This window comes from Vespa crabro, chromosome 7, assembly GCF_910589235.1.
Source record: "Vespa crabro chromosome 7, iyVesCrab1.2, whole genome shotgun sequence".
Lineage (NCBI taxonomy): Eukaryota > Metazoa > Arthropoda > Insecta > Hymenoptera > Vespidae > Vespa > Vespa crabro.
The window spans coordinates 7,463,940-7,487,418 of NC_060961.1; the positions used below are offsets into that span (position 1 = coordinate 7,463,940).

The 23,479-nt window shown below is 34.0% G+C and overlaps 1 protein-coding gene across 6 annotated transcripts in view; it reads left to right on the forward strand.

The window, feature by feature from the left end:
• Positions 1 to 23,479, forward strand: part of LOC124425460 (zwei Ig domain protein zig-8-like) — a 181,579-nt gene that overhangs the window by 149,776 nt on the left and 8,324 nt on the right. For all 6 annotated transcript variants that reach the window (XM_046965809.1, XM_046965808.1, XM_046965807.1 and 3 more), the window contains 4 exons: positions 1,341 to 1,503; positions 10,926 to 11,173; positions 15,449 to 15,668; positions 20,424 to 20,607. In XM_046965809.1, coding sequence (XP_046821765.1) covers positions 1,425 to 1,503; positions 10,926 to 11,173; positions 15,449 to 15,668; positions 20,424 to 20,607 — 731 coding nt within the window. In that variant the 5' untranslated portion in view covers positions 1,341 to 1,424. The remainder of the gene's footprint in view (positions 1 to 1,340; positions 1,504 to 10,925; positions 11,174 to 15,448; positions 15,669 to 20,423; positions 20,608 to 23,479) is intronic.

Below are 23,479 nucleotides of genomic sequence, written 5' to 3' on the forward strand. Positions count from 1 at the left end.
TAGCAACGATAATGAAATTTCTATTTTTTTAGAAAATATCTGTCTATATATAGAATATAAACGAAAAATTCTAAAGACGGATTCGACTTAAAAGGAAAAAAGATTCGAAGAAAAACAAGGCAAAGAGTGGAAAGTACGGGACCCGTATTCTTTGTTTCGTTCAAATTATTCACTATTCAGCAACGAGAGTTTAATTATAGTTTAATTAAAATCCTTGCTCGCTAACTGAGGATAAGTTTGAGAAGTTAATTCCCGCAGAGAGTCGACGATACTTTCATATTAGCGTGGCACTCTTCTTTCTCTCTTTCTCTCTCTCTCTCTCTCTCTCTCTCTCTCTCTCTCTCTCTCTCTCTCTATCTCACAAATAAAATAAATTAATTACGTTATAGCATTGCAAGTTACGTTTCTATTTCTTTTTACTATCATATGTACGATTCACGAAAGCTTCTAAATTCATTTTTAGTAACCTGAAAGTCCAACTTGCTTTATATTCGATTTTGTTGCGTCTGACTAAACTTATCAACTACTACTGCGAACGTGACCCGTTCGTGTATTAGGGGAGACGATTGACGAATAAAAAATATTTGTTATTTTGTAGTAACGTAATGTGAGTATAATGTAATATGAATTATTATACTATAATATTTATTTGGCATAAACATTAATTAGCTAAAATATAAGGAGTAACATAAAAATACAAGAAAAAATATTTCCTTTATTTCTACATACATGCATGTATTAGCAAACATTTTATTCATACCTTTAAGAGCGAGAGAGAAAAGTGATAATTTTCCGGTATAAGCGAAATTACGTGATACCTGGCACCGCATTGCGGAGTAATACCGTGAGCATTATGGTATTCCTGGCTATAAACTAAACCCCGAGTATGTACGTGTAACATATGAAACGTGGTTTTTCACGACCTTCTTTTTCTCCGTAAATCGACGTTATTTACCACGACCGTTTTGTCTTTCGACGGTTTTAAAGATTTCTATGTGTAACATTCATTCGTATTTTAAAACATCATCGAGCTATAGAACGATCAATAATTTTATATAAGATTTATATTTATAATTTAGATACATTTTTTATACATTCCGCAATGGCTATTTCATATAGAATGAAAATTAAAAACAAATTTTTTATTATGTTAATTTTGTTATTTGTCCGACAAAAAAATATATAAATGCATATACATATGTAATATGCATATAAAAAATATACATAATGCATATATATATATATATAGGTCGTACGAATTTCAATGGACAATTCATCATGATCATCAATCCATCTGGAGAAACGCATACATGCTGACACAGGAACGACGGCTGTTTCAGATGACGGAAACGTCAAAGCCGCGGTACGCGAACCGCAGTAGCGGGGAGAGATAAGGAAGGTGAACGGCATCACGCCGAGCAGTCATGTGCAGTGTCATGTGGCTCCTTCGGCTGCTGACAACTTGCTGCCTCGCACTTCTATCAGCGTCTGATTTACGCACAGGTACATTCAACTCTATTGTTTCCATTCAATGTACTATCTATTCAATAGTAAGACAGTAGTGAACCTAATTATGTCATATAATGATAGTTTGATTTTAGATTGAATTTGAAGATATTTCAACTTTTCTATTTAACAATTTATAAACGTTCTTTTTAAAACGATCATTTTTATAATTATATAAAAATTATTAATTATATAATTATATAATTATATCTTTTTTAAACCAATACGCGTAGATTTACAGCGTATTGTTTTTCATTAAAAAAAAAAAAAAAAAGGAAAAGAAAATATGATATAATAAATGTATAAAAATAATGCTTTTAATTTTTAAAGGTATGAATGAAAATATTTTTTTACCGCAATATTTTTCCTCTTTCATTTTTTTCTTTTTTCTTTTTTTTTTTGTTCAAAACAAACTCAACAACGAACGCTCCATGTTTATACGGTAATAATGCACCCTCGAATACCATCGATGCACGGGACAATGCACGAATAGCCATCTCGTTATTCTATTGATTCGAACAGAATCGCTTATGAAGAGACCGAGGAAGCATGAAATCCACAGCATGGTCATTGTACTCCGGAATACTCATGCTTACAGATTTAACCTAATTATTTGTGTCAGTGTACGAAACATAGGTATGCCGCTTTATAATAATAGTAACTCGAACTACGATTCTCTATTTAGTGTAGCTAGCTCTTCGCTAGACATCTTAAGAATAAATAGCCTGAGGCTCGAATATGTATCGAGTAAAGCGGATATACTACGCTTCGAGTTGAGTGAAATTTTCTCGTTTGCATAGTGAAATATTTTGTTATTCTATCGACGTATGGATATAGATAAGCTTGCGTTAACAGTGCATTACAAAATGTAATGTATATATATACATATATATCGAATATTTTATTCAATTCGATTATCTTCAATATATTTATCGTGCACATTCGTAGAGAGGATATGTAAAAAAAAAAAAAAGAAAAACGAGAATGAAGCTGTATAAATCGAAAAATTGTTGGAAATTTATCAAAGTGAATATTTTTTTGTTTTTTTAAACGATTTTAATTGATCAAATCAAACGAAACATTTCATGTGTATTTTAAATGTGCAGGAATATGTAGGAGAAAAAAAAGAATAGGAATAATAATGGAAGTGAGAGAATGTTCTCTCTCTCTCTGTCTCTGTATCTGTCTCTCTCTCTCTCTCTCTCTCTCTCTCTCTCTCTCTCTCTGTCTGTCTCTCTCTCTTTCTCTCCCTATGTCTTTCTATCATGTCGAATGCTGTTCAATTATCGCATGCAAAGGAGTTCTATTTATATTCTGTCGTATCCTCGATGTAATTCGATTTACCGTATGCACGATCCCGGATGATTCCTAGACCGCGAACGTCCGTAGACCGTATGAGAGCACACTATGTATATCCAGGATGATGCGAATATCGCGTCAAAATGATAACAATGTGCCGGGAATTTCGAACGTTCGCAGCTGGAACGAGTTATGGTACAATAACGTCGACAGCCATTAAAGATCCCATCGACAATTTCTATGATCTTAGCCATGCGACAGTAATGATTAGTTCATCAAAATTTGTCATAAATAAATTTGAAATCGGTATGATAGATGAAATGCATATTAATAAATGTTAATTCCTAATATCGTTGAACATATGAAAGAATAAATCAGATTAATACAAGCAGCTTGAAAAAAATTCCTTCAATATATTTGTTTAAACAGTTTCGATTCAAATTTATCGTAGATACTCGAAACAAAAGAAAAAAAATATATATATGTGTGTGTGTGTGTATGTGTGTGTGTGTGTGTGTGTACACACACATATTTCTCAAATATTTAATTCCCATAAACAGAGTACACGAATATGCAATTAGAAATAATCGATATTGGTGTCCTCTTCTGTAGTACACGCGTACCAATATATCTATAGGAAAACGCTTTCCATCGGTGATGAATTTGTCGAAGCGATTAAAATTCTGATATAGCGATGGACAGTAAGGAGGTTAAAGCTCTCTTCGTTGATTCCAGTTACCCATCGACATCGAATCACAAGGATGCTCGATCGAAATGATTAATCAGCGTCAGCATGTACGAAGATCCTATCGGAAGTGCCAAATTCCGAGATTCGGCGACCCTTTGCCTCTGTGTTAGCTCGTTACTAACAGGCTCAACCATTAAATTCCAAATAACCAGAATCATAACGTTTAGCTGCAGCCTCGGGCATTCCGTTTGATTAGCCAATGAATCTCGTGAAAATGACGCGCAACAAGGTACGAAACTCCCGAGGTCGCTCATTTCACGAGAGTTTCCAGCATCAATGAGAACATCCACACAATTTGAAGTGACTTGAAGGCATATCGTTTGTGCTGTCAGTAATTCATGAAGTTGTAAAACCTGATGAACGTACATTCGTGTTTGTTCTTCAAATTAAAGAAAAAAAAAAAAAAAAGAAAAAAAAACTGCGCGTAAAGAGAATAATATCGTGATAAAGTTTAAACGTTTTACTTGTCAAAAGACGAGGAGAGTTATTTCGCATATAAAACAAAAACGATTGATTAATATTATAATTTTATAAAAGCACTGTTAAACGTTCTCATTCGAATGGGATTTCTCAAATATTATTTGAAATATCGAGAAAATTCTAATAAATATTTCAATAAAAATAAATTCAGTGAAACCAATCAAAACGTGGTCCATAAAAGTCGTTATCTTGCTATAAACATTTTAAACATATATGTATTTCCCTTCGCATACCTTCATGCAGAGAGTTCATTTTATTAAGCGGATTTATAGGAATTTGGCGTATATAAATGTATACGTGTATATCAAACATATACCCATACATGATACATTATGTTCTTAAGCAATACGATTAAACTTTGCCAGCGACAATGCATAATACGCGTGAAACGTAGAAGCGAATCTGAGGAATCCCTTCGTATCGTTCACCAATGATGATGCTTGCACTTCAGCGGAATTAGTTACGTCAAGCGAGTATGTTTGAAGGTATGGTACGTCGTTAAGAAGATATATATATGCCTTTGGGCAAAGACCGGGTGTGATTTTCTCAGTAAAGTAAGATCTATTCGTGAAATACAGAGAGAAAATTGAGAGAAATATTATGTACCTTGGAGTCAAAGTTACGATCGAAAATATCTATATACAAATATTATAACTAGCGAGTTAACGATTTTAATCACAAAAAATGCGAACGATCGACGATCGGCGAGTTAGCCTCGTAGATTTATGAGGCACGATCGAATAAATTCGAATTCCATTGACCGGCAATATACTTAATACGCTATAAAACTTTATCGTCATTTTATTCCAGAAATAAAGTTTGAAGAAATTGATAGAATTGACCGAAGAGACGTGAATCTTTATCGAAAAGCATCGGGATACATTGAATTGCTATGATAAAACTTATTGAAAGAAAGAAAGGATGCTAAAAAATTATTCGATTTTCATGAAAGTATAAAAAAAAGCAGAATGAAACATGAAAAACTTCGTTGAGAAAATTTATTCTATTATATTACCTGTCTCGTAATACTTCAAACATAATAGCAAAGTATAATATCGATTCGATTATCTATCGTCAATAAAAAATAACGAAAAGATAAATAAAAGGGAAGATAAATTTTAAGATTTACATCGATTAAACGTATTACAACATTTCGGTACGAGCAAAGAACCAAAGTTTGATATTAACTTTCTTTACGCGAAAGCACGGAAACGAAGCGAATTACAATTAGTAACATTTCTTGGATCATGTTTACGCTCGAAAAGGCATACGTTAACGCGTGAGCGCATTGACTTTCAAGCTTGCTGTGAGTAACATCGGGCAAAGGGCTCATGTAACACGAGCCAGCAAAATTTAATGCGTGGAACAGCGAATAGTGCAATTGCTTAAGAGAAACTCTACGTGTAGTACATCTCTTCGTTCTCATCATCGTCTTAGTCGTCGTCTATGGAGAACGAAGCTCGTTCGTTTTTCGAAGCGTGTAATGCAAATCTACTTTTTACGTCCCCGTAAAAAGCTTCGTCACGATAATAGCCTCGTAAAGATGAAGAACCATTCGACGAGAACGATCCCTTTTTTTCGATTTGAGTTATCAAAGATCGTTTAACGACTATTACAAAATATAGAGAAGAAAAAAGAAAAAAAAATAGAAAGAGATTAAAAACAAATGCATGTATAACTCTATACACTTTTTTTCATATTTAATGCAACATAGATATATTACAAAATATTGACAAAATCGTATTGCCCTTAATTTCATTCCAATCCCTTGTAAATGTATTTTCGTTATAGCAATTTTTCGTTGTGGTTAGGACGTTTCAAAAATGGCTTCGTACCTAAAGACGAAGTGAAAGTAGAAAAAAGATGTGACGAGACGAGACGAGACGAAGAAGATGCTTCGAGCGATATCGAGGAGATACTTTGCATGATAGAGGAATCGATCAAGATCAGTAAGATAGCATTTCCTTACTATATTTTATGGAAAAGAGATCTTGAAGCTTTAAGCTCGCTTTCTCATAAACATCACTTCTGATCGGAATATTCATGAAGGAAATGTTCAAAAATCGTTGGAAAGCGCCTTTTAAATTTCCAATGTAGAATAGATCGCCCACTGTCACGTACCGATTGATATCAATCAATTTGATCTTTGTCATTATATACTTCTATAATGAAGGGACGAAATATAATGCACTCTCGTTTGCGGTTATTCGTCTTATAGAAATTGACGAACAAATAGCAATCAGGGTCAAACCATAAGGAAATGTATTCCAAGGTAAGTTGCAATGGGGATATATATATATATATATATATATATATATATATATAGCATTCACTTATACAATTGTAAGATAAAACACAAATCTGCTGACTCTAGCATCTTTTACGCTCTCTTTCTTATGCTCATTCACTCTCACTCTTTCTCTCTCTCTCTCTCTCTCTCTCTCTCTCTCTCGCTCTTTCTTCTCTCTTCCTTCCGTCGTTGCTTTTACCTTAATCCATTCCATCGAGCGAGAGTACGCAAGAGTTCACTGAACAGCTCTCAAATAGAAACGACCAAGTCTCACGGGGGTGATTCGTCGCGAAGATATTTCTACGGATTTTCGCGCAAACGCTCACATCGATTCTCCTCGAGCGATCGTTAAATTGGATCTCGTTGGTGATGACGCGTTCAAGTAAAGAGACGAGAATCGTCAACGTAAGGGAATAAAGTAGCTTTAGAAGCTCTATGTTTATCCCTAGAAATAAGTTGCTTTCGTATTTACTTTATCATTTAGGTTAGATCTATTTACCTGAATAAGAAGAAATAAGAAGATTAAGATATGTCTAGACATGCTATTAACTATTTCATTTTATTATTAGACTTGACTATCAATGAGATATTGTTTAATAATATTATGTATTACGTTTAATTAATTTATTAACTTTAATGATCATGTAATATAATTTACACTTGAAAAGCACATGTCACATTTAATAAATATTGTTTTCTTCTTTTTCTTCTCTTCCTTTTTTGTATTTATCTATCTCTAGCGACGTTGCGTATCGACTAAGTCTAGACTATGTGCGTTATGCACGCTGCACCGACTACGTTACATGCATAATACATGAGAATACAACTGGACTGTGCTTCGAATTGGAATTATTTACTGTGGTTAGCCCACAGCTCCCTAAAATTACGCTACCGACATTGCCTCGATGCTGTATCCTATTCGAGAGACAGACAGAAAGAGAGAAAGAGAAAGAGAAAGAGAGAGAGAGAGAGAAAGAGAGAGAGAGGGAGAAGGAGAAAGAGAGAGAAGCGTGCCGTGTTAGAAACGTATATTCTCGAGCTCAACGTTTAACCACATCGACTTTTAACCACGAGCACGCTTTCTCGAGGGGCACGTACAACCACCATCCCAACATAGTCACGTCACATGGCGCACCACTCTCTGTGCTCATGGTCCAGCTCCACATGTGTCCTTCAATAAGTCACAGTCAACTTTTAAAACCATTACATCTGTGTCATAGTCTTATTGTATCCCATTTTATTTCTTAGTAATAAAAAAAATATATATATAAATTTTTTAGATATATATATATATATATATATATATATATATATATATATATATGTGTATATGAAACGTGAAAATAAATAAAATTTGAACGTTAAAATTATTTATTGAGTTATGATTACATTATATATATGGCAAGTAGTACATTTCACATTTTGATCAATATATTAAAATTACTTCTTCTTTTTTTGATTTATTTTCATTATCTTTCCTAAAATTACTATGCTTTTAAAACAATTTTTAATACATTATGATAAATTAATATGTATATTTCATAACGTATGAGAATTGTAATTTTAAGATCCATAATTGGTACATGATGATCAACGACTATGATTAATATTTATTTAATCACGAATTGTTATTCGAAAATACCTCCCGAAAATCGACGATAATTTTTAAGGACCGACCCAATCGTTTTCTGTAGCACTTATGAGAAAAATAGAGAGGGAGAGACAGAGAGAGAAAGAGAGACAGAGAGTGAGAGAGAAAGAGAGAGAGAAAGAGAAGTGCCGTTTTTTCTTGCTTTTTACTGAAAACGCGATTCCATTTTCTATCTAGAGCAGGAACGGAGCGCGGAACGTAATACGAGGGAAAATGCCAAGTCAGAAGTCTCGAGTGTTTGCGAGACTCGAAGCAGGTCGATTAAAGCTTGTGCAGGTTCTCGCATTGGATGAAAATATGAGGACTTCGCGGCGAGACGCTCCCTCGATGCTGGAAAATCTTCTTTCGAATTTTCGAAAAAGAAAAAGAAAAGAAGAAAGAGTAAGAAAGAGAGAGAGAGAGAGAGAGAGAGAGAGAAAGAAAAGAAAAGTGGAAAAGATGGATTGCGAGAAATCGCAATAATCACGTTCTCGTGAAACGAGAATGAAAAGAAAGATTTCCTCAATTTCTTATCTTACTTCTTCTTCTTCTTCTTCTTCTTCTTCTTCTTCTGTTTTCTCTTTTTTCCTCTCTTTTTTTTCTTGTACTTTCAAAATCATCGATTCATTTATCAATGTGTCGATCATTACGTCCGAAAGGCAAACGAATGATAAACTGAATACGTTTTTGACTTTGATTTCATGGAAACGAATTATACAAATGAAATAAATTCACTGGGCGAATAGTAATGAGATTTTCACGTTAAGTGATCACTTCGTAATTGCAGTACGTACGGCACGTCCTCGTTTCCGTTTATCCGCGCTCTGCCTTTTTAGAATATTCGTTACATTTTATCCAAAGAAAGCGAGAGAGAGAGAGAGAGAGAGAGAGAGAGAGAAAAGAAAGAAAGAGAGAGAGAGAAAGAGAGAAGATATTGACAGAAAGTTAGAAAAAGGTGTTATAAAAAAAGCTTTACAAGACTGAAGCTTGCTTGAAAAAGAATACTTATGTTGCTAAAGCTTGCTTGAAAAAGAAAACTTAGGTTGTTGAATAAAGAAAGCGTCAAAGAAAAACCGAGGTACGATTATTCGTTAGAATTAAAAAAAGTTGCGGTATTTGTAAAATCAACGTAAACATTTTCGGAAATGTATCAAAGAGATAAGATATTTATCGTACTTCAATTTTTACTTAAGTAATTGTCTAAGTCAATTATATCGCAAGCACATGATTTAATTTAAAAAATAAATCTTCCTTTTATTTATTTCTTCATTCTTTTTTTTTTTTTTTTTTTTTTTTTTTTAACAAGAAAATACGACATCTTTGAAGATCTCTTTAAGTCAGTGAGATTCATAAAAATGCGAATTACGTTTCGTAAGAATTTTTCTTTAGGAATTCGAATCTTTTCTTATAAGACGAAAAAGCACGTAAAGCTAGACGAGATAACCACTTATGTAAGACCGACGTCTCGCTTGCTGTCTCCTAAACAGACAGAACGATCCGAATTCCTTGAAGGAGACTCGCGAGGCACGGATAAAACGTTCGCTGATCGTGAAACCCATCCTAGTTCCGTCGATATGACGCACAACGATTTTCATATTCGAGATAAGAGCCCTTACAGTCGCGTATACCCTCTCCTTGCTACTCCGAACACGCTTTCGACAGTTCCAGTTGAATCCTCGATCAGTTTTTCTTTTCCTCGAGGGAAGAAGGAAGAATTTTCGTGAAGGGTGAAAAAGGATGGCATCGAGGGTAGAAAAGCAGAGTTAAGAGAAAGGATAAGGACGAAGGTGAAAAAGAGGAAGAAAAGAATTTCTGTCGTACATGGAAAAGAAAATTTCACGCTTCGTGACACTCCGACTTTTTCTTTTTTTACCCCTTCCCCTTTCCCATCCCTTATGCTCTTACCCGTTCAGCGCAGTGATATATTTACCCTAATACGAAAAACTTTTCCCCCTGAAATGATCCAACGAGAAACGTCGAATTTCTTCCGTTTAATTTGTAATAAGAGGAAAAGCAGCCTTATGTGATCTTACACGTATCTATACGAGTACCTGTATGGAATATCTCAAATTCGATTCGTCTTCGTAGAAAACTTATCACGAGGCTGTGCACGCACGTGCCGTATCACGAGGATTCGTCTGATCTACTTTTTCGATCGTGATGGATGAAGAAAAAACTTCTTGGAAGAAGATTCTTCGAATAGTAAAGAGGAATCGACTTTTTCGTTTAAACGAAAATATTTTGTTCAATTTTAAATAAACAAAATTAAACATTATAATAAAACAAATTAATTTTTTTTTTTTTTTTTTTTTTTTTTTTTCTTTTCTTTAAATTACAATATCCTAGACACAAAATATTATTCACCATTGAATGCGCTATGTATACTTATTTGAAATAACAATATAACTTTTTCACTTTTATTTTCTTCTTCCTTTCATAAATAAGAAATGTAATACAATGCGCTACGTTCTATTTCCATTGGAATATCTCGTAGGAAAAAGCCATGACCAATATTATTTCCATTCAGGCGGCTTCATACTCATGAACGAACAAAATGTCACTTGGAGTCGCGAAATCGTAAATGGAGTCGTTCAAAGCGATGACGTAGGGATACGAGCATCACGATAAGGCACGCAGCAAAAGTCTCCGATCAGGTTCGAAGAATTCGTATCGATATCCGAAGTGTTTACGATAGGAGAACGATGTGAACCTTATTTTCGACATATCAAATGTTATAATAAATCACGGAAATAAAAGAAATATATATATATATATATATATATATATATATATATATATATGACGAAATCTTTTAAGAATTTTGGAAAATTGATTTTCCCTATATACAAGATGTTGTTTTATTATACTCGATAATAAATACATATAATATATTGTCAACGATAAAACTGATATTTTTTACTATTTATTGATATAGACTAGTCATTGTTGATATAATGATGAAATTTTTATAGATCTACCTTTGTCAACGGATCAAGTCTCAACGAGAGCGACAACGGCGGCAAAGCGATCGGTAGCAACAGACGCACCGATGCTGAATTACATATTCGATGCACATAGTACTCTAAACAAACATCAACATCACCACGATCATCGTTGGGGTCCACATTTTGAGAGTGATAGTTCAGCGAAAAACATCACTATTCAAGCTGGTGCCAGCGTCGTTTTAGACTGCAAGATATCATTGTTGCAAGACAAAACGGTATGTTACAATTTAAATTTAAATTCGAAATCATACTTGTACGTTAAATGTTAAAGTATAATTTTTTGATTAAGTTAATAGATACAATTATAGTTACTATGTAAACATTCTAGAATAGTAGAAAATCTCTAAAAATCATAAATGATTTAATCGGTTATGAAAGGTTAATAGCGATGATACGAGACATATTTCAACTGTCTAAACGTTATAACGTTTCTATATGACACGTTATGATATCGCGTAAAGTAAATATGTGTAGTAGGACGTACATAGATATTCAGGAAATTCCGAGAAAATCTACGCCTTATGAATATGTAATAGCAGTGTTAGCAAACGAATAATTTAATAAAAGCATGAGAGAGATAGGATATGAAAAATTTAGAAATTTAGAAATTAGTTTAATTTCAAAATCATAGAGAGATCGAATAGAGAACATTTTAAGAAAAGCCAGTACGATCGTTAAAGTGTCGATAAAATATTCCATACAAATGAAAAGTTAACTCTTTTAGCATTCTATCTTACGTACACGTAATGATTCTTTAAATAGAGCTTTATGTCTCTCTCTCTCTCTCTCTGTCTGTCTCTCTCTTGCTTTGCCAACTAACTCTCTCGATCTGGTTCTTGTCAAGCCAACAACTCCGTGCCAAGCTCGAACGTATTTGTCTTTCCTTCGGCGAGTCATTTTGAATTCAATCCTTCTTCCCGCGGCCTGTGTGTACATCACGTCGCACGTCAATACGGCCGCAATGGGGCCGCACTCTCGTCCGCGCAATAGCAGTAGATACACCGAGTTGAGCAATCGCAATTCGCATTACCTTAATACCTGAACGCAACTAGCATGTATACCTTCGATCATCAAGCTCAATGCTTTGAACCACTAACGAGAGTTCTAAGTATCTACTATACAATGTCCGAATGATTAAACGATCTCGAATTGACCGTTTGACCATTTACCCTTAAATCCTTTTCAAATATTGGACGAGAAAGAGAAAGAGAGAAAGAGATAGAAAAGAGAGAGAGAGAGAGAGAGAGAGAGAGAGAGAGAGAGATAGTAAAAATCATAATTCATAATTAAATGGAATAATTTAGGAAAAAAGTTTTAAAAGTTCGACACAGTTTTATATATTACGAATAATTCATTCTTAACTTTATGTATGTATTTTAAAGTAATGTATTATTCTGTGCAATCTTCAATTTTCTTCCGGCTATCCTTGATAATTAAAAAGTGTCGGGAAACGATCGTTTTCAGTAGGTACGTTAGCTTATCCGCTAACTGACGTTCCGTAGCTAACAAGCTCTCGACTTTCATTCAATTTCGAAAGTCGTTTGAAAATTCCGTTGGCTCAGTCAGCGAGTTCAAAGGGTCAAGGGAAATTCCCTGAAAAGTGACATCAAGTACGAAGAGTATTTCCATCTAATTTGTCACCTTTCTTCCCATCGTGTGTTACGGTTAATAAGCTACCTCTTCGTCCAAAATTTTCAAATTTACGATTTGCTTTTAGCGAAGAATATCATGTGAGAACAGATCTCTCTCTCTCTCTCTCTCTTTCTCTCTCTCTCTCTCTCTCTCTCTTCCTTTCTCTTTCTCTCTCTTCGTCATTCTACAAAAATTCTTTTGCAAAACGTCAAACGAAGTAATTTGCTTTCCAAAAATCGATGACATAATAACAATAAGTGAACATAACTAAGTAAATCAATATCAAACCATCTTCCTCTATTACTTAGTTGACATCATCAAAGAAGCTCTTTGATGGTTCACGTCCGATGGAGTTCTTGATAGACGTTCTTCCATCAAATATCTCCTTTAATAATCGAACTCATGTTATTACCAACCTCCACAGATAAACATTGCGTTTGACGATTTAATTTAGATCAAGGGAAACCTTGTTTGTCATTAGCATAATATTAATTATGGTTACCACTAACCGATTGATCGAAGAAATTGCTTTCTCATCACGTTTCTATCATAATGAGATCGTGTCAATTTCTAATCAGATACACTTATTCTATTAGTTTTTATCGTTAATAAACATTAGTTTATATAATTTCTTACGCAAGTACTATTAAAAAAAAGTATCTTACTTAGAATACATAGTGCTAGAGAATTATATTGTTATTAATTTATAGATACATTTTATAGATAAAATTTACATTTATAGATACAATTTGTCAATGAAAAGCCAAACATTGTATTTTTGGATATATTCTATACGTTCATATAGCATTAAGCTAAGTAAAATATCTATAGATCTACAAGTAAGGAAAAAAAGATTTTTTTAAGGATTATTAAAACGAAAAGGCGTACCCAACCACGAAGCTCGTGTTTACGAGGGAAATATGTGAAAGACTCATGTTCACGCATCACTAGAGTAACTTCCGACGATAATTTACATAATTTGGTAATTATGGGTACGTGATATGTTCGGTATATCAAAGAGTTACCGCTTTTACTGCTAATGGTTATGATCCTCTCGAACGTACCCATTCGCCTGTTCGAAATGCTAAAACGTTGAGAAACCCTGAACCACCATCGCTATCACCTCGTTCGGTTATGAATATATCCTGAAAACGATGCACTTCGCTATACTCTGACCTCTCACTCTCTTCTTCCACTTCTCTCTCTCTTCTTTCACTTCTCTCTTTCTCTCTCTCTCTCTCCTTGTCTCTCACATTTCAGAGGAATATGGACTATTAATATCATTGCTGTTGCTATTACTGCTAACGACGGCATGCTAACAATATTATCCATGAGTGATTATCTTCGGCGTATAATTAATTAAAGACCTATAGAAGATCAAAATTATTATTCAATCGAATAAATTACCGAAATACGAGACTTATTTCGACTTTTGAAAAATCTGTCACGTATGTATAGACGTACCGTGAAACGATCTGTCATGATCGTAAAATTAAAACGTTTTTACGATTTCAAACTTCCATGTGAAATAATTGATGGATAATGAATAACGGATGTTGGATGGGAATGATGGATAGAGCGTAAAAAGTCGTGCATTTTGCGGCTTTTATATGCCGAAAGTATCGTTAAACGATTTGCCCGTAGATAGGTATATGCGATTTTAAAAGGTCCCTTCAATTTTCTCTATATTCGAGAATCGGTTACGTTGAATATGTTTTTAATTGGCCGACGTTTATCTTCCGACAATTTATTATTTTATATATATATAATTATATATATATACATAAGTGCATAATATTATATAAAAAAAAAGAAAAAAAAAAAGAAAGAAAAAGAATGTCTTGCATTTCATATGGGTGAAAATCTCTTTCATATATATTCTACAATGAAAATTTTACATCCATTATTTATCTTTCGTTACCATAGATCAATCAAATTAAACAAAAAATAACAGGAAAATATTGAGGTTCTTTCATATATACCGTAGAAACGAATTTTTCGATAGTTATTTTATGGGATGACAGAAAGGTGAAACGAGAGGTAGCAGCGATTACAAGGTGTAACCTGCGTGAAACGTGTGTGGCTATGCACAATGCACGAATCTCGGTTGGGCAGATAATACCTGTATACCTCGTAGATATCCATGTAGAAGATGTACGATATCGCGTGCATTTAATGGAGTTACTCGGAAACACACTATCCAATTCCAATTACGCGGATAAACTGCATACTCCATCCTATGCTTCCACCCAACGTTCTCTCTCTCTCTCTCTCTCTCTCTCTCTTTCTCTCTCTATTTCTCTTTCTCTCTCTATCTCTATCTCTATCTCTTTTATTCTCTATCTCTCTCTAACGCGACACCTTCCAATCGGCTTGTTCTCTATTCTACCTCCAACATCCAACTAAAGTTTCAAGCACGCTCGAAATTATATTTTTTCCAATTGAAAGTTACAAATCGTACTTAAAAAGGGCGGTACGACTATGTATTTTTATAGCGATGTATTATATCTTTTATTGAGAGAGAGAGAGAGAGAGAGAGAGAAATAGTATAACGATATACATATACATATATATATATATATATATATATATATATATATATATATATATACGCCAGAAGTCCTCAAAAATATCGATTTCAATCGTTTGAAGAATATCAACGACGCTTTATGCACCTGTTGATATTTTCACCTACTATCTATTTGCTTAGTTAGAGCCTTAATATTTTACGTATTATAAAATTTTATCTTTTTTCAGTATTTCTTTATCAGTATTAAAAAAATAATCCTAGAATATTTACGATATTGATATTTGCAAATAAAACAGTATATAAAATAAAGCTTTTATTTTGCTCATAGGTATCCTGGGTAAGGAGACAGGAAAACAGTGAAAAAATGAATTTGTTGACCGTCGGCCATCTCACGTACACCGGTGACCCAAGGTACACCATCGTGTTTCAATATCCGGACAATTGGCGTCTAGAAATCAAACGCGTCAATAGCAGCGATGAGGGTCAGTACGAATGTCAGATCAGCACTCATCCGCCCAAATTTATTCGCATAAATTTACACATCAATGGTAAGTCTTTTGTAACGTGCTAAAATAATATCCACGCTCTTAAATAATAATATGTGCCTAGATAATACATATCTATGTAGAATATTTTATTTACATTTGCTCGAGTGAATATAATATAAATGAGTTCTTTGATGATAGGTCGAAGCGTCGAGTGTATCGTGTATCAGGTATGAATTGAACGTAATTAATGGTAACTTTGAACATTTTTATTGTTTTTATATTTTCCTTTGTGTCAACGATATCCGTATACACATATCTATGTACATATATACATATAATCAGCGAAAACTTTATAGTACTTGAAACCCTTTGATAAACTTACAATTTCATTCCATAACCTCCTTTATTTTCTACGAGATAGAAGTTGTATTCATTCTATTTTCTTCTACGATCTTACCACGATCTCTAGTAGTTCTCTTTTCGTGTACTTTTATCTTTTTTCAGTGATAACAATGTTTCTTTCGCGAATAAGCTCTATAGGACATTTTGTTGGAACTTTTTTCTTTTATACGTCGATTACCATGCTCGTTACTGTACAGTGCTATTACGGTTTAGAAAGCCGTTCAAGTCATTCAGGATAATTTTCGTGTGAAAACGGTATGGTCCTTAATACGTAACAATTTTTCGCTCGAATCGTTCATTTTAAGAGGAATCTCGAACAAGAAGCTTCTTGGATAGAAAATAATGAGATTACTCGATACAAAGGATCTCGGCATTATAATACGAATGTGAGCTTAATGTATACTTTAATAAAAACTAAATTCTTCTTACATTTATATTTTAAAATTAGTTAAATTATGTTATGTTATTGTTATTTATAATTTTTGTATACTTTCTTTGTAATTAAAATCGATTGATGTTCTTATGTAATTAACAATAAAAATGGCTAATCTAATTTTATAAATAAATGTTGAAAAATTTCATAGGGAGTAGTGAATTCATAAATTTGTAAGATATAGATAATCCAAATAAAAGAGATCTTTCGTTGATATTCGTATCCATTAGATTAGTAGAAGAATAAAAGGTGGAGGAAGAGAAAAGAATAGTGGAATGAAGGAAAATGGAAGAGAGCTCTGGTATTCCATGAGCGATCGAACAAATTGGCTTCGTTCGCAAAGCCCTCATGGTAGGAAGACCGGTTAGAAGGATAATTGAAGGCGAAGTAGCGTAGTTGGAATGGACGGGGAGTACTGGTGAGTCGACTATTCGATGAGACTGCGCGAACGAAAACGGAAGAACTTGGTTTTGTCGATCCACGAAAGAGAAGTGGATAGGATTAATGTCTTCTGTCAAGCCGTACTGTACAATTCCGAGGATCCATAAGAAAGTAGATAGTCAAGAATGGTCCTTAAACGTAACCGAAAAAGTCGACAGCCACCGCAGTGCCAATGAAAATTTCAATGCGAACTTCAAAATTTTCATAAGTATGAACGTGACTTGTTAAGAACGCTTGTTAGGCAAAGCAAAATGGCATTGTCTAGAAAATGGTGAGAGATATTTTTTATTTGAGGAAACCAATTTCAAAGGTGAAATATCGTCTGATTTGTACGATTTCGAAGGAAATTAACAAGATCGTTGAATTCTCATGGTAACAATCAGCCATAATGTCTTTTCGAAAAGATCTCTTAACTTTGGAATAGCACCTCAGTGAACGCTTACCGTCGAAGTTGGAAGTGATTAGGAACGATTTAACAGGATTATTCATTTCTCCAATTCGTCAAAACTAGTTGTGCGCGTTAATGTTTCGACCACCGGCCGTCGATATCCACTCAGGAATTTCAGTTTGCTCCAGTTTCCAATGGACCTATCGGGAAGTAACAAATACTTGTCGCGCTACCGACAAACCATCGAACAAACTCCTGTAACAACGTCACGCTCGTAAATTAATTCTGAGACATTCCGTAAGCGTCAAACTGTGGAACTAGCTTGAGAATTCTTTCTTTTTTGTTTTTCCTTTTCTCTTTTTGCTTACGATCATCTTTTTCTAATTTCCCGATGTTAAGTAAATTAAGCGAAATGTTTAAAATAATTTTCAAAAGTGTCACGTTTCTTTTGTTTCGTTCTTTTGAAAGCAAATAAACAAATGTCAACGCCAGTAAATTTAATGGACTGAGTCTTTACGATTTTTAAGATAAAAGTTTTGATTGAAAAACTTTAAAAATAGTATTTCAGAATATCGCTAATGAGCAAATCGAGCGATCATAATTTTTACTTACGAACGTATTTCACACGATAATGTATAAATTCGAATGGAGTTTGCGGAAAAGTTCACGCTGAAACTTCTATGAGTTCTTTTACGAAGAAATTTCTTGATCGCTATTTCGCATGTCTTTCATAGAAAGGAATTCTATCTATTCGTTTTTTATTCCTCCTCGACGCGTTAATTTTTCAAATCAACGAATTGAACTTAATTATGAAAGAAATATCTCGCCTATTAATTCACGTCTAAATATTCATATAATCTTCGAAAAATTGATGAAACAACGGTAAATACGTTTTTGATGATAGTCGTATATCTTTACCTTCTTGTTCGCCCGATCGACAAAGTTAATTTCCTACTACGTAGTCGGTGCCAGGAAAAAGAAACTTTCATAACAGGTCGAGAGCTTAAACGTTTTGTTTTTTTAGAAAAGGGATTATGACACCTTCTTCATGAAGTTTCAGAAGATTCTTTCGTAACTTACTCTCTCTCTCTCTCTCTCTCTCTCTCTCTCTCTCTTTCTCTCTTTCTCATTCAACTAGACTCTATACTTGGAAAAATCCATTTCCCTGCTTATCTCACGGGAATATGCCACGAGTTCGTTCCGACGGGAAAATTTATATTATTAACTTTCTGCAGTATTTGCGTAATGAAAAAATTATGTACTTGAAAACTGTTCGTAACGTCTATTTCTATTATTATTCAATACTAGTACGTTGACTAAAATCTTCTTTCGTACAGAGAAAAAGAGAAGAAAAAAAAGAAGAAAAAAATATTAAAGAAAAAATTGACCCTTATGATATACCTAAATGTCAAGAAAAATGATACATAATTTACGATCAGATATTTCGTTTAGGATTAATTCGAAATCGATATATGTTATCGTTCTATCCAGGAATTCGTTCAGACATGTTTAGCCGAAGGATTTGAGAAAGAATCCCGGTCAGATAATCTTCTTGAAACTACAGCATCCGTTGTCACTTATACATACCAAAAAGAAGAAGGGTCGTGTTCCCTTGTTGAACGAGCTGGTGAACGAACGGAGAGTAAAGGATCAGTGTATAATCCCAGACAGGAAGATATCCAACCAACGAAAAAGAGGTAGCATCCGAATGGCTAAAGCTATCTGTATATCAACCTTTCGACGAGCCTCTTTTACCTTTCCATCATTACAGCCTACAAAACTTTTCGTACTATTAAAAACGAACATTCACCCTCTGTAAAGGATGAATTCAAAATAAAAAAAAAATATTACTCGAACGTATTTTGATTATAATGATTTTTTTCTTTTCTGAAATTTGTTTACAAATGTATATTCGAAAATTTGATCCTTAACTCGTGTCAGTGAAACTCTTCGCATCAAAGTTATACGAAGACATCTTTTATACAATGACGTCAAAATGAAATAGAATGTTAGACAGACGTAATAGTCAATCGATTTATTACGTCGATTTTAACAAAAGATCACTCCACGTCTAAATTTATAACCAAGAAATCGATCTACACAAAGCCGTTACATCACTAATATTTTCGACGAACAATAAGAGAGAAAGAAAAAAAGGATAAGAGGTGAGAAAGAAAAAAGTTTTCAACGCGTTTTGTACAATTCGTAGAACGGCAAACATCCTAAACGCTATGGCATCAACGAGAAGGATTGAAAGCAGAAGTTTGGCAGGAGTAAAACATTTTTCACCTATTCATGAGCTTGAAAATATCACTCGAGAGCAGTCGAGATCTATACTCAAAGCATTTTCCTTCTTCATGATTCTTTTCCTGTGGCCACAAACATATAGATGCATAGATCTATGCATACAATTCAACTTGAATATATATATATATATATCTTTTTCTTTCTCTTTCTCTCCTTCTCTTTCATATATACATTCGTAAACCCTAACTCTTTCGATTTCGTATCTGGAAGAGATCCAGAAAACGAGGATAGGGTGGAATCGTTTTGAATCAGCCCACAGCACCGTTAGCAGTATATGCATACAAACGCGTGGACAAGCGCGTTTTGTCAATATTTATTGGCTCAATAAAATAAAATACTCATGGCTCAAGTCAGCTGTAATCCGATAGTGTTCGGAGTATTTAGGTCAAAAAGAGAGAGAGAGAGAGAGAGAGAGAGAGAGAGAGAGAGACGCAGAAAGAAAGAGAAAATTTGAAAATTATTTCGCCAAATGAAATATCGAAATTTATTTTCAACGATAATTTATAATCTACAGCTTAACGATACGAAGATAATACAAGTTTGAGTTTTAATCGCAAAAGTGCGAAAATGGATTTCCATAATGTAATCATTTATTAATAAATTCTTATGAAAACGTACAATGGCAGAAGAGATTTCGAGGCAAAAATCGATGCCCGATGGAACTTCATTTATTATTTATTATATCCAATGTATTTATATTATAGATATTGATTAGAGATAAATACTTATTAAAGATAAATACGAATAAATAATATAAATAAATAACAATATTATTTGTTTTCATTCAAAAGGTCTTGACAACGTTTAGACAATCGCATCTTGAATTCGTTTCATCCCATTTCAGCGCCATCCGTCCAAATAGTGGACGGCGCGGGTCAACCGCTAAGGGACAAATACTACGAGGCAGATAGCACCATCGAACTGCTATGCGTCGTGCGTCACATAGCGATGCAGGTCCAGTACAGTGTCGTCCAATGGCTCCATGGTAATCGAACTCTGAACTACGACACAACGAGAGGTGGTATCAGGTTCGTCGAACATTTAAAATAATATATCAGTTTTAGTTCGAACATTTTTCGAATGATTTTTTCGATTGTTTTAACATTATTTTTAATTAGTAATAACTTACGTTAAAACAATCTCTGTTTGTTTATACTTAATGAAGAATTGTTTCTGAAGATAGGAGTTATAAAAAAAATTACGTACTTCATAATATCAGAGGCTTTAAAAAATCTTGTAGATAAAAATGTAAGATTTTTTTTTTGTTTTCAAGCAAAAAATTATATAAAGAATATAAGAATCAACGAGCTTTTTAAGAAATGACTTATCCAATTCATTAACCGGCTAAAGTAATTTCATTAATTATCGAATATTACGAGTTATTCTTACATTTCCATCGAAGCGTCATTGTTCGTTATCTAAGAGCTATATACAATGCACTCAGCTTCTTAGATAATTATTCTTTATTCTCGACAATAAGCTCGTCGTTTTTTCTTCTTCGAGCCTTCTCTTTAATTCCAACTTGGTGCCTAGGTCGAGGTAAATATTAAAGAACATTTTAACAATTAAAGGGAACATTATCATTCGACCAACATTTTAATGAGATTTCTTTCGGAAAGAATGAAGAAAGGTAGATGACTCGCGAAACGTCTGGATAGCAATTTTCTCAATTAAAACTGCTCCAGGTAGGACGATTTTACTATTCGAAAATTCGAAAATAAAAGGGAAATGGGATTAGATGATCAAGAGTCCTGGCATTTCTCTCTCTCTCTCTCTCTCTCTCTCTCTCTCTCTCTCTCTCTTTCTTTCTTTCTCTCTCCCTTTCTCTTCTCTCTCTTTCTCTTTCCCTCTCTTTCTCTTTCCCTCTCTTTCTCTTTCTATTTCATAACGACATTCTTAATACGTTCCTACGCTTTCATAACTCGATTCGATACGGTCAAGTTTTAACCAAGTAATAGCAAGGCGTAAGAATTCATTATTCCAGCCTGTCTCGGTATAAATGTCGAGCTCTCGAGATCCGTAATTCTTTGTACTCTTAGTTCTGTAAATAAAATTCAAACTCACTCGAAACAACGGTCGAGAACATTCATGCTCGTAAAATAAGAAATTCTCGGGCAATACCTTCACCGGTTAAAAATCCATGAACAACGACAATGATTTTCGTCGAAATCGAAGGAAATACGACGAAGAAAACGCGTAAGAAATTGAATTCGCTAGGACATGACTATCCGCGAACAAAATAAGCTTGAAACACTAAAACTAAAGCAATTTAAACTTTCCATCGTTGTCACCTTTCGAAACTCCATTTAAACGGTGCAACGTTAATTTTGTAACCGCTTGTATACTCACCACAATTGCTACACGAACGAGATACATACAATATAACTTCTAGTATGCATGTATGTCGCCATGTTTTTCTTTCTATTAGTTAGAAGTGAGTTCGAATGTTTCTGTTCGAGTTACAAAATTTGTCCTTTAATTACCGACATGCATTATACTTATGTTATACCAGAGTTAAAATTGTACAAATACTCATACGAACGCTTACAGGGAAATGATGAAAGCCAAAATATGTCCTTCCATCCCAAGAATGAACTATTATTTGTAATGTATTCGTAGTTTGGGAAAATTATTTAATGAAACACGGATAGTCGCTTTAGATTTGTTATTGCCTTAATAATGTATTATATTCAACTTTATTTTGTATATATATATATATATATATATATATATATATATTTAATTCAATATTCCCCGGTGTTATTAAATAAATCTGTAACAGTATTTTTGTTTTATATGTTATATTTAATTTATACATCGCTAATGTAACACACCTACCTTATATGAAAAGAATCGAATATAGCGAATATAATTACGAACGGTTACTGCAAAAGGGTAACTTTGGTATACCACTAGAATGTAAAGGGAGATCGAGTTATCGTCTTTACAAGGAAAGTTATAATCCAACTTCAACTATTCGCGATGTGCCTTTCGCAAAGCGACACCTCACGTTTTCCCATGGTACGTTGATCCATGCTAAGTAAACCTGGACGTACTTGAAAATAGATAGAACTGCCACAGCGAGAGAGAAATAAAGAGAATGAGAGAGAGAGAGAGAGAGAGAGAGAGAGAGAGAAAGAGAGAATGAAAAAATGATCCTGAAATTGTTTGTAACGACAAATCGTAAGTGAAGTTAAAGAGACGAAGACTTAAGAAACGAAATAGAAAAAAGAAATGAAACAAAATGTAAGGTCGTTGAAAATGTTGAAGATCGGTTCGTAGACCACTACGAAGAGTAAACTCGATACCACCGTATATATTGCTCGTGGTAAATGGAATTAGTTTCCTGTACTCTTTGTACATATCAAGATGTGTACACGGAGAGTCTCCTTTTACCTGAAGAGATAGAGCGTGAAGAGAGAAGAAGAAAAATAAGTTACTAACCTCACTCCATCATTCTTTTTCTCACTCGATCTCTTGTTACTATACTATCTATTCGTCTTCCTTTCTCGTCATCATAAAGCTACCACGTGGTGTACATGGTCGTATAAACAAGCGACTAACGTCGCTTAATATTTTTTCCGTAAGCTCCTTCCGATAAAAAAGATAACCAGAGTGAGAAAAAAGAAAGAAAAAGAAAGAGAGAGAGAGAGAAGGGCACTATTATATATATGGGGAGAAAAAGACGGAGACACTATTATCTTCGTCGGGTAAGAAATTAGAGCCGACAAGTGCTGATTTAACGAGCACTCGAGGCTGTTTAGTACGTCGACCTCCGGCATTTCCATGACATTATGGAGTAGAGTAATGAGAAAAGCGATGATAAAAGTGACGGTAGAGACGCATCGTCATCAAAGGTTTAACGATCGACGATAAAGCTAGTAAATTTGGTAATTTCGT